At 32.5% G+C, this 13,047-nt stretch overlaps 1 protein-coding gene and 1 long non-coding RNA gene across 5 annotated transcripts in view; one reads left to right on the top strand and one right to left on the bottom strand.

The window, feature by feature from the left end:
* Positions 1-7,388, bottom strand: part of LOC114337965 (TBC1 domain family member 15) — a 42,919-nt gene extending 35,531 nt beyond the window's left edge. Inside the window, exons 1-3 of one of the 3 annotated variants that reach the window (XM_050659561.1) lie at positions 7,278-7,388; positions 3,331-3,973; positions 1,806-2,050 (exon numbers count right to left, since the gene is read on the bottom strand). In XM_050659561.1, the coding sequence (XP_050515518.1) occupies positions 1,806-2,050; positions 3,331-3,967 (882 nt within the window). In that variant the 5' untranslated portion in view covers positions 3,968-3,973; positions 7,278-7,388. Of the gene's footprint in view, positions 1-1,805; positions 2,051-3,330; positions 3,974-6,732; positions 7,004-7,277 lie in introns of those variants that run through there. The other 2 variants (XM_050659560.1, XM_050659559.1) reach the window with 2 other exon arrangements.
* A 396-nt stretch (positions 7,389-7,784) lies between these two features.
* On the top strand, positions 7,785-9,680 carry LOC126889436 (uncharacterized). 2 transcript variants are annotated; one of them, XR_007700030.1, is made up of 4 exons: positions 7,785-7,936; positions 7,991-8,072; positions 8,175-8,330; positions 9,403-9,680. It is a non-coding gene; the product is annotated as an uncharacterized LOC126889436 (long non-coding RNA). The 2 variants fall into 2 exon arrangements; XR_007700029.1 differs by having other exon boundaries at positions 7,785-8,072.
* Positions 9,681-13,047: the final 3,367 nt, after the last annotated feature.

Below are 13,047 nucleotides of genomic sequence, written 5' to 3'. Positions count from 1 at the left end.
GCTCTGAACACAAAAAAAAAAACATGATTATCAGTAAGAACAAGACTGAAGACGAAACAATCTACGTTAAAAAAAAAAAGAGAAAGTCCAGATACAATTATTTGGGATGTGAACCAAATGACCAATGGGACCGCAGCCTCGAAATAAAACAACGCATAGAGATTGTCAGAAGCGCTTTGAATCAGATGAAAACAGTATTATGCAATGGAAAACTGGGAATGGGAATTAGAACAAGAGTATAGAGATGCTACGTATTCTCTGTCCTTTTATATGGAGTTGAAGCCTGGACAATAATTACGGACGCAACTGAAAAAAGACTTGCTAGCTTTGAGATGTGGTGTTATTGTGTTATCGAAGAATGTGGAAAATACCATGGACACAACACGTAACAAACATGGAAATATTAAGAAAGATGAAAAAAGCAAAAGAAATATTGAACATTATGAACGAAAGAAAAATGAGCTACTTTGGTCACATACTAAAAAATGAAAAATATGAGCTGTTGTGATTAAACAACGTGGAATGAAGTAAACACTTCTGTTGTATTTAGGTATATGAATTTATTAAAATTCTTAAAATTTATCCATGAGGAAGTGGAAATGGTACAAAACATTTTCGGTTAAACTGACCATCATCGGTAAAACTGACCAACTGAGTTGGTCGTTAATCTCTCACTTGAGCACTATCTTGTGCAATTTTCGAGCAAGGATGAAGTACAGCCACATGTTAATTTAAAAATCTTAAGACATCGACTTAATGTCGACTGTTTTTAATGTCCAATGTAGTAAATGTAATTTAGAGGGTTTTACACCTAATGAAGTGGCTAGTTTCAATTACTTGTACACTGGACGTTTACATTGATGATGGTCAGTTTGACCGAAAACGTTTTGTACAATTACTTCCTCGTGGATAAATTTTAAGAATTTTAATAAATTCATATACCTAAATATAACAGAAGTCTACCTTCCACATTGTTTTATCGAAGGTATACAGCCAACTACAGGGTTTAAAGTTTTGATGTGATTAGTTATACAAGGGAAAGTGGTAGGAAAGAGAGGAATTGGGAGAAGATTACAAAATGTGTACTGCTTTAATTAATTAAACAGAGAAGGAACTAGAATATTTGGTGGAAACAATAAGATCTTCAATAGTTTCAGAACAATGATAAGGACATCTGCAAAAGTACCCAAATAAAAGAAAGGTCGATATGCAGGAACACACCAGAAACCATGATAAAGAAAGCCATAGTCAATAAAGAGTGAAAGCACTCAATAAGGAAAATTATAAAAAAGAAAGGAGAATATGAGAGGATGCTACAAAATACGTAAAACTAAAAGAACTGAAAAAATAGGGCAGAAACAATGTTACTATGTTTATAAGAGTAGTCTCGAGTACGCAGTAGGAGATAAAAGTGTTTAGTGGGTGAGGTCAGGTTGTTGCACTTTGTGTGAAGTACCTGAAGTCCCACATTACCCTATACTGAAAGTACAAGCGCTAGACGTCACCTATTGAAAAAAATGTATGGTTGTCTATTCATTCAACATCTAGAACAAACATGGGACATAATTAAAAATATTGTAAAAGTAGTAGCAGATGACACTAGCAAGTCAGCACAACAAAGAACGCAGCATAAGACAAAATACACAAACTACTAAAAAACATATGAGAAAAGGAAGAAGTACCAAAGGAATGGAGGCAAACAGTACTTACTATGTTCTCTCTGTAAAAAAGGGGGCAAAGTGAAATTATAGTGGTGCGTTACTATTCAATGTAGTATATAAGATATTAGCAATTAATATACTTACTCCTCGAAATATGAGTGTTTTAACTGATTCTACGTCTTCAATTTTGCCTTCACTATTCAAATGACCTCTCCATTGTTCTACGGAAAGAGGACGTAATCTAGGAAAGTCTTTTCGTTCAGGCACTGTTGCTACAACTTCGTAGTCTCCTTGTGAATGTGTAGTGGTATTTTCGTATTCGGTTATACTTCGGTTTAGATTTTCTTTATCTACATCATCAATTTCTCTTTGTTCTGGACTTCTATAAACTGGAAATATAATAAATTTTTTATTAAAATATCTTATTGTTTACAGAAAGTAAACATGAATATTAGCTAATAAGAATCGGCTGCTGGCAAAACTCTACGAAACTTCAAAGGATTTCCAACTTACAAGGTTAGTAAAATGTCTCCTCCAGAATACACGGTTCTATGTAACGCTCCAGCCCAAGAATAATTGGTGGAAGGACCAAAAATGGACTCCCCTATAGAGGTGTCCTCGTGAGATTCTGCACAACATATTTATACACCAACGACTAACCCATCAACCAATGAATAAGACAATTTATTTATGCTGATAATACAGCTGTGGCAGCTCAAGGAAGTACCTTCGATAAAGTCAAAGTAAAACTGACAAAGGCCTTAGAAGACTTTGAATTATACAATGTAAACCATTGAAACCCAATCTCATAAAAACCCAGGTGTGTGCTTTCCACCTCAGAAACAAGCTTGCCCGAAGGACACTGGAGGTGAAATGGTGTGGTCAGATGCTGGAACACAACGAAACGCCAAAATACCTCGACGTACGTCTGGATAGAACTCTTTTATCGATACCACTGTCAACATATAAAAAAAAGAGACACCAGAAACAATATCATCCTCAAGCTAACTAATACAAAATGGGGAGCACAACCACACACTATCTGCCTTAGTATGATGTTTTTCGGTCTCAGAGTTTGGAGCACCAACTTTATTCACATTCCTAGCCGAACCACTTTTTTTCTCGTTTTTCTCTTTTACTCCATGTTGGTGCTGTTTCTATGGTTTCTGTTATTTTTCATTTCTGGTTTAATGCCAGCTCTTCATTTGATACCCCTTCTTCCATCGTCTGAAACCTATTTTGTATCCCCAATTGGTATTCTTGGTCTTTCTAATGTAATTCGAGGTTTTGTATATCCCCTTATGGGTTCTACTTTGTCCACTTCGTGTTTAGCTTTATTCTCATTTTTGCTCTTACCAAGAACTGATCCGAGTCACTTTCTGCTCCACTCATGCTAAGCCAGAGATACAGTCACAGCAATAAAATTTAGATGCATGTGGTGGCCGTGATGGGCGGGATATCTAACCAGAGCAAATGAAAGCTAAGCAAGGGAACCAGACAAAGACTTACAACAAGGTTGAGATGGAGGGATGGTGTAGACGAGGATCCCAGGAATATATATGTTGTCTTGATTAAGCCATAATGGAAAAAGATTGAATGGTGATGCATTTCATAGTTAATACAAACCATAAATTATTTTTATAACATTTATAAACATTTAATAACCTACCATAATCAGTAACTTTTGCAAATGCCTCAAATGTAGCTTCATATGGATGGTCCTTTAAGTTTTTGAAGACACTCCATAAAGTTCTTGAATCGTGCTGTATGTCCAGTTCCGCAAACGATTTGTCCAACTGTTGAAATTCGTGAAAACTGGCATCGTATACAATATACAAGTGTTTATCTCTCTTGGATAAACTAATTCTCAACATTCGTTTTAAAATTGACAATAACATTTCACAGTTTCCGTGTTGGAACCCAAATATGCATAAACAATCAGCCTTTCCATCGTAAAATGAAATCTGTCGATTTTTGTTAGCCACTCGAAAGCTTTTGATTTCTTCGAAGCTGAATTTAATGCATTTTAGTCTGTTCTGATAATCAGGAGGGTAGTTGCCACTAAGAGTCCTCATTCTCTTTTGAACTGTATTGACTACAGCCCATTCTTGATCTTGAATATCAGAATCCACAGTTATGTCATTTGGCTTCCATTCGATAAATCTTTTTTTGTTTGAATTTAGAGATTCTGAGAGGTACAAGGTACCGATAGTGTTGACAAATGTGATGTGAGTAGCGGGTGCCTGTTTTAGGAGTACTCCGTCTTGAGAGAAAATTTCTTCACAGTCTTCAAGGCAATCTTCCATTTTTAACTAAAAATTAAAAATATAATAAATAAATTAGTTAACAAATTAACTAAATATACAATATAATATAAATAACTAAATTAGTACAACAATGCAAAATGAGGAAATTAAAAAAAAAATATGTACAGGAAATGATACAACATCTAAATCTAGTAGACCAGAGAAATGATGTCGAAAGACAACAAATGGAAAAATCAATTACACAGACAGCAGAACTAATAGTAGGAAAAAGCAGGACGAGTAGAGTAGAGTAAAATTACTCTAGTTACTCTATTCTACACAGGAAAAGAACAAAGAAATGGTTTGATAAAGAATGTCAAAAAAACTACAAAGCAGACAAAAACAGCGAAACATTATGCTTCAACAAGAAACAACAGAAAGTAAAGCAAATTATACAACGAGAAACAAGAAAACTGTTTAGAGAGGAAAAGGAAATATGAACAACAGCAATATGAAAAAATGGAAAGAAATAGACAACAGTGAAATAGTCGAGCATTTTACAAATCGGTGTCAAACAAAAAGAGAAGCTTGATACCTTGCTGTGTATCTGTCTTAAAGAAAATAATGATGAATTAATAATCAACGAAGAGGAGCAGCACTCAACATGGCAAAAATATTTCAAAAACTTACTAAAGATATATCAAGAAAAAGAACATAAAAAAGATATATACTTTGGGTGGTCCTAGCGGTTGAATACCCAAAAATTTACGAAATATTACAAGCAATTAACAAATTAAAGAACTCAAAAGCTCCAGGCTCTGACAATATACCAGACGAATTCCTATAGGTCATAGGGAAATACCAAGCCAGATTCAGAAAAATAGATTGACCATAGATCAGATTTTTACTCTAAGGCAGATGCTTGAAAAAGGATGGGAATTCAATAGCATGAAAAAGGATCAGATGTGGAATGTAATAGTAGGGGAGCAAAGTATGCTAAATGTGCAGTCACTCGAGCGTTATGGGGACCTACTGGGTTGTGAAGAGTAGGTCCTAAAACCAAAAAAAGTTAAGTAAATTTTTCCATTTTAGTGGGCGCTTTCCATTTTTTAATTTAATTTTCCATTTCCAACAATCGTTTTTCCCGATTATAACGCCATCTACCCATAATTAGAAAAAATGTTTCGAATAAAAGTTACTTATTTTTACGCAAGGAATCCAAATCTGCAATAAAAAATGGGGACTCATATTTAAGATTTTAAAGTAACCCCCCACTTCACTTCCGTTGGGTGTCGTGTTTGGTGCCATTCGATAGATTTTTCAAAAATATTGAATAAGTGTATTTTGCAGTTTTTCGATCTGATGTTCATTTCGCGAAATATCGTGGGATTCATATTTAAAATATTAAATTTAACCCCCTCCCCTCTCCGTGTGAAGTCGTGTTTGGTATCATTCGATAGATTTTTAAAAAATATTGAGCACATATTTTTTAGTTTTTTGATCTGTCATTCATTTCGTGAATTATTCGCTTTTTTCTTGTGAAACTTTTTGACTCGCCCATTTTCTTACGCCCGGCTCAAATCGTCAGATTTTTGAAATATACACTCTTTTGCATGTATTAACTTACATTATCTTAATCTGACAATTTCGAACTGCAAAAATCCCCGCTTGGGCTCCCCTGCCATAATATGGCAGAACTAAACAATGGCCCTCTAGGTCAATGTGTGCTAAGCAATTGCATATTTTTTTACAAACACTTGAAAATAAAACAACCTTTGAAACTGATTCATCCATAAATGAGAGTCAAGACGAAGAAAATGACTTGAGCAAAGAGAAACTTCGGACCCTGTCGATATTTTAAACTTGCACAGCATACATCAGAAGATTGATCTGTGAATTAGTTTAAACTTATAAAGATTTATTCTTTCTATTATCTTTTTATAGTAGGCACATATTATGTATTATAATATATTAAGAAATAAATGTTAGAACTATCAATGCTTTTTAATTATCTGTGCCATATCCGGTCCTATGGAGAATGGATAGTTGAGGTTCTACTGAACATCTTATATTGTTTTAACTCAATTTTGAAAAAACATGAAAATATTGAATTATCCACGTCTGTCTGTTTGTCTGTAAACATAATTCCTCCGTCATCATACCAGGTAGACTGATAAATTAGGTGCCGCATGAAAGCTTATAACCCAAGGATGATACAGGTTACAACCTAAAGTACCATTTTACAGTCACCAAAATAGTATAAGCAATATATTACTCCAAGTGTTTTAGCAAGATGAGAACAAATGTATATGTACTTTTAATTTTTATATCATTTCTGGTTAAAAAGTTTTTATCAGAGGTACCATATTGTAGTTGCAAAAATAGTACATGTGACATACCAAGCAAAGTGTATTGAAAAGTCGAGGTTGAATCTTTATGACCGAAATTTTAGTAAAATGACACAAAAGTAGTGAAATCATATATCAATCAACGCAAACTTTATGAATACATCAAATATCGACTTCCGGTTCTACTTTTGGTCACTTTGGATGAAAAGCTAGGGCTTACGAAGTCCAATTACTTGTTAGAAATAATAATTTGATAGTAATGGCTTATCATAAAAGCTTTATGAAAGTTATTTTAATTCCTACTGGCAAAAGCATATGTCTACTGGGCAACTTTGGTTTAACTATTCCTGTTTGTATTAATTTAAAAAAAATTGAATTGAATTCCTGAAACATAATTGAATTATGCTTATAACGAAAGAAAAATTAATAGCCCACAGTATAAATATACCTATTAAAAAGAAATTACTTCCAACTTACCATCATTTTAAAAAAGTGTAAGTCAAATGTGTGGAATAAGGATATTTCTATATTAGTATCAACACTGCTTACAAATTGAACACTTATAAATGATACATCTATAAATGCAGCTATTTAAACCTTATAGTGTGCTACTTATTAATTCTTAGGATATTATTTAAAAAATTGTAAACTGCGATATATCAGACTACTGCGTTTAAAATGACCATTAACTGTTTTATTATTTACAGCTAATTTGCCTATAATTTTAAATATTAGTTTTAAAATCCCACCTTGTATTAATTACCAAGAACTTATTTATTTCAATACTAGTTGACTTAGCTTATAAAAACGTAAAGCATGTTCATTTAAACATTAATTACTATAAACTTTTGTGTCGTAAAAAATCGTCGAAAAAGATGCAAGTTAAAAGTTTCTTTTTGTAGGATAATTTTGGCACTGAAATAAAAACAATGCTGTTGTAGGCACTTTAAACTTTCGAATACTAGGAAGACAGAGGTCTTTTGCCATTGGAAAAATTTAACGTAATTAAAATGAAATCGTACCTTCTTAGCAGATCTCTAATTATAGTTTCACTAAAATATAAATTGTACATAAAAATATTTCAAATTCTTGTTCGTATATAAAAAACAATGTTGACAACCATTGACAGTTCGCATTTGGAATTTGACTTATGAATCATCGCTGTCAAGTGTCGTTGTCATTTTTCAAAAGTCAGACCACAGAATCACACACAAATGTATTTTCTTATTCTGTGGTTTAAAGAGAAACCAGACGGTTGGATATTTTGGGAAAGCTTTATCAAAGTATACAATTTTTAAATAAATATTGTACCTACTTTATGATCAGATTAAAAGCATATATTATAAACACTATAACATATTATATTCCATTAAAAATTATGTTTTATTTGAAAGAAATAATGTGTATCGGCAACACTGCAGCTGTCTTACGAATAGATTACACATGATTTGTATTATAAATATGGCATAAATACAAATTTTAAAAATATATTTATATTCATATCAACTTTCATTTATAAATGAAAACAAAATTAAGGCCCGGTCTTTTCACCTCCGAATAAATATGCTCTTATCTGGCAGTTAGCTATCTGGAGGATAAATATTTATTCGCCAGATAAAATGTACCCGTCTTTTCACGTCAATTTATGTTCCAGTTAGTTATCCGGTAGATAAGCTTAAAAGTAAGTTTGGATTCCGAACACACCTGACTTTTATGTTTATTTTTATAATTTCAGCTTTAACTTAACCTAACATAATTAGATTCAAAGATGATTTTATCGATTTTATTTCCATTTTGGAAGAAGGAATGAAGGAAATGTAAGTAAATCAAAGAATTACAACTTAAAAAAATAAGTATACAAAGTCATAAGGTTTAGAAATACATTTCCATATTTTAATCAGACAACAATATTGTTTTAGAAAGAAAACATTGATTATGCTGAAATAGTTTACTGGAGAGCTTGAACAAGAGGTAAATCCATTTTAAATTAGAGGAAAACTGTTGATTTGTATGTAAAATAGAAGACAAAGACAAGTTTAAATAAAGACAAGCTAGCTAATGAAACAGATGCAGTGGTAATTTTGTTTACATAATTATATATGTACATATTATATGATTATTAATATTAGGTTTGTTCTAGCAAACAGTCAAACTAGTCAGAAACCGTCAGCAATTAGTTGCTCAGTGAGAGAACATAATACAGTCACCAGTGCTATCCCCTATCTACTCGCGCTGATCGACTATTCGCTGATGGTTTCAAACCGTTTGAAACTGATGCTAGAACAAACCTAATAATTGTTCAATGATGTAAAAATTTGTTAATGTGGGGAAAACTTTTATTTAAATTCAATACTATATTTCTGTAGTGGTATGGCAAAACTTGATGTTACGTCTGATTTTAGCCATAATGAGATTATTTGCTTGATATGCTATTTAGTAACATTTCTTCAAGTTGGTATAGTTTGGTATGTGTATGATGAAGGTAAAACCCCCTTTGTCCCACATGTCCCCTTTTAACTTACAGTAGAACCCTAATTATCCGTGCTATGATTTTCTATTACTCAAGTTGCATTTTTGAGGTTTTATCAACATAGCGTCATTGTAAATCACTTAACAGAAACTCTATATGACGAAAGAGAGACTCATAATGAAAGATTTATTTTTTCTGTTATCTTTTTATGGTAGGTACATAATATTATAATATGTATGTGTATAAGTACTTATTATACATAAGAAATACATGTTCGGATTATCAGTGCCACCTTCGGTCCCGAGGAGTACGGATAATCTGGATTCTACTGTATTAGGTAGGCCAGAACTTGATATATTACTTGATTTCTTATGTTGATTACTTTTCGTTTTTGGGTTGACAAAACATGATTTAAACTTTCAAAATGCCCTCCTGAAAAATTAGGCTAGATGGACATATCAATCATTGTCAAAACGCTACAGATTTATAATCCATCCAACTGGTATATTGAATAGTAAACTAGGGATAAACCAACTATGTATATCAAAACACAATATTTTAAAGATTGGATAATTTACATGGTAAATTGAAGAATCCCAATAACAAGAATAAAACCTAATTTTAATATTTGTTAGTAGATATCTTTCACTCTTCTAATTAAAAAAAATTGGTTACAGATATGACAAACACCTAGAAGATGGAATCCTGTGTTCTCAAAGAAAAAGCTAGTTCCAGAAATAAGCTACCAATAATAAACTAGAGAATGTATTACAAGAAAGAACAACGCTAATACTCAACATAGCTCAATTGCTTCAGATAGAAAAAGAGGAGGAAAGGGTAGAACACAAGCGTGCCAGAGAAAATTAAAGGGCAGAAGAGACACAAAAATTCATTGATTTATTAAATTTAATAATTAAATTATACAAAGGACAATTAAATAAAGAATAAAAAATTATACATGTATATTAATGATCCTTCTATTTCCCCATAAAGCTTGTTACTGACCAGGAGGTATACTATAATAGATATATTACATCTCATATTGCTCACTATAATAATGAGTGAGCCTGCATAAACGGAACCATAATATACATTAGGTATAGTTCCGTGTATGCAGCCTCACTCATTACTATAGTGAGTGATATGAGATATATTTTAGTATAGTTCCCCGTGCGTGACAAGCTTAACACAAAAATTTTTATAAGGTTATCAAACATCATAACTTCAGTAAATTCAATAATTTAGCTTATTACTGGTCTATACTTAGCAATTCATTTTCAAAATTGTCTTCATTTTCATCTCTCTCTATGTTATAAATATATTGCTTCAGTGTAGGACAACTGAATCAATGTAATCGTTTTGTTTTCTGCTATATACAAAAAGGGATGTATTTGCGGACTCATTAAAAAGGTAACAACCCATTGCTATGATCTGAATTTAAACAGCAATAATACAGAATTACTTATATTTGGCACAAAAAAATATTAGTAAGAAGGTACCTATTTAAAACATATCCGGGGAGTATTACGAAATTCTCAGAATATAAAATCAGTCTTCCTATATTCTATTTTTTTAGAATTTCATGATACACCCAGTATGTTTTGGATACTTAACAGCAGCTTTTTTTTCAAGGTAGGTATCATCTACTGTTTCTGAGAACCATGTGCATACATAATTCTAGTTACTACCTACATATATCAATACCTTTCATTTTGGAATCGTAAAATATTTGGCAATTCAAAGAAATGATGGGATAAGAAACTATTCTATTTTTATTTTTTACAACTTGTTTTCCTTTGTAAATGAATATAGTTGGGTAGGTATATAATAATACATACCTATTATAATTTTTTCAAATTATAACCCATCTTTAATTTAACCCTACGTTAGGCGCGTCGCTATTGCTGACAAGCTTAGGCGCGTGGTCTACGATTGTAGACCAAGAGTTTTTTGTCGTATAATACCGCATTTTGTCAAAATTAACAAATTAGTGGTTAATAGCATGTTTATTTATGTTCGCACTTTGATATTAGATATGTTTTGTTCCTTGGCTTTTCTCATTTTGACAGTGGTAAAATTAAAAACGAAGTCATGATTTTTTGGGTCTTTATTCGCAAGTAAATGAAAATGGTCATAAGAATAAGCTCAATTTAGTACAAAACACAAATATTTTTTATCTTTGAACTTATAGAATGACCAATAGGGATAAATAATAAAGAATAGAACTAAAAAGTAAAAAAGAACAAAACTATTAAATGGTCAAAATGGCACAATTTTAGTCCGTCAAACATTCAGTGCAAATATCCCCAAACTGATCCTTGAATGCAAATGTGTCACATATTTGGCATGCCCTTCTTGTTGACATATTGCAAATTCATGCACAATTACAACATCGTCCCACGTAATTTGTTGGAATATTAGGGGAAAGGAGTACGACTTCTTGAACTCCGAGCAGTACGCGAGCTCGTCGTCTAAGTTCTCTTAGCAGGGAAGGCATAGTTGATCCATATTCAATTTGCTGTTTGATTAGTTACCATGCTAAGTTTTCAATGAAGTCGCTTATTGAAACATTTTCATTTATGTTATTAACTTTATATACACAGCGGGCTACATATTAGCTTTATATATACAACTAAAAACTGGAACGCGCTTAGTCGCGTGGTCTACGGTTGTAGACCAGTGCTCTTTGAATAATGGTAAAAAAATAATGCAAACAGATCGGCGGCGTTTAGAAAACTGAAGAGTAAGTTGGAAGTATTAGTGACAGCTACTAAGCGGGATGGGGGCGTATGTGCAGTTTTATGCAATTGGCGACCACTTAAAGGAGAGTGGTCTACGATTGTAGACCACGCGCCTAACGGAGGGTTAATATCTAATAACTCTGCTTAAAAAATTACAGTAGGTAGGTATGTATAAAAACAAAATAACATAAAATTTGTGATTGAGAATTTTTAGAAAGAACAAAATTTTACTTTTGCAATAAATTCAATCAGACCCTCAAGATTTTAGGTTATATTTTTAGTTTCCTGGTAATCAGAAACCATGAAATATACGAAAATCAAAGTTTATCTGCCAGATAACTTCTTATTCGGTACTTTATTCGGCAGTTAAATATTTGATATTTAACGTCAATTTATCTGCCGGATAACTTTATTCCAGAGTGAAAAGACACTACTTTTTTTATCTGTCAGATAAACTTCCCGTTAACTATTTATCCGGAGGTGAAAAGACCGGGCCTAAGTAGTGTAGGAAACAGAGGTTGAACCTTGCAAAATGGACACAAGTCCGGTTTTATTTTTTTTCTGGCATATCAAGGGGTGCTTATTATAAGACTAACTTTTTCTGAACAAATTTCGCCCCGGAACCCCCCTTTTCACCCCTTTAAAGGGGGTAATTTGTGGTTTTTGCGGAACGTAGCCCTTCCTGTACCTTTTACAAAAAATTTCTTTTATATCAATATGAAGAGGACTATATTTTCTACAATTTATTTCTAACAGCATATCTCTATCATCCACCGTTTAGCAAGGGTGGCGCCCCAAAGTTGACAAGTTTTTAAAAAAGATGTTTTTAAAAAAAATATATTTTTCCCTAACTGTAACGGAAATTAAAAAGAAATTCTGCGGAAATTATTCACAAATAGATGATTGATTTTTTGGTATAGGTTTCACTTAAGGGTAATTGCCCTTTTTTTAATTACAGGGTGCTACATTTTAAAAAATCCCTTTTTATACCATCTGAACCGTTTATGCTAGAGTAAAAAGACTTTCAGCGATTACCCATGTACTGGTGTTATTTACAAATTTGTATAATGCATCCCCATTTTTCCCCGAAACCACCCCAAAAAAAGAAGAATTAATAAATAAAGTGATTTTCTTGGAATCCTTCACACACAATGCCCTTCATTAATATGCTTCATATATCATTTTGTGCACGTTATTATTACCCATGCATGGACACTAAAAGCGATTTCCTAGTGCAACCCCTGTAGCAAAAAAAAATAAATAAAATGGGGGGTTGAAAATTTTTTTTGTTTTTTGCTTTTTGATCCATATGGGCATATGCTTCTTCAATAGTGCTTTTCAAAATATATATGATTATTGCAACATCCCTGCGGAAACCAGCCCTATCCTTGAAAATATACTGCAGAAACTACCCCTATACCTTGGCGAGCATGTTTTTACGATTTTCTTATTACCTATTCATTTTTTTTTTAAACAAAACTTATACAAGGTTAAAGACCACTATTTACTCTAAAAATTAGGTCCTATTCATTTTTTTCGTTTAAGCAACCGTTACGGCACAGTGGCACCGTAAACCTCATA

Source organism: Diabrotica virgifera, chromosome 8 (assembly GCF_917563875.1).
Source record: "Diabrotica virgifera virgifera chromosome 8, PGI_DIABVI_V3a".
Taxonomy (NCBI): domain Eukaryota; kingdom Metazoa; phylum Arthropoda; class Insecta; order Coleoptera; family Chrysomelidae; genus Diabrotica; species Diabrotica virgifera.
Note: the sequence above shows the minus strand (reverse complement) of the source record. Positions and strands in the feature narration are given on the sequence as shown.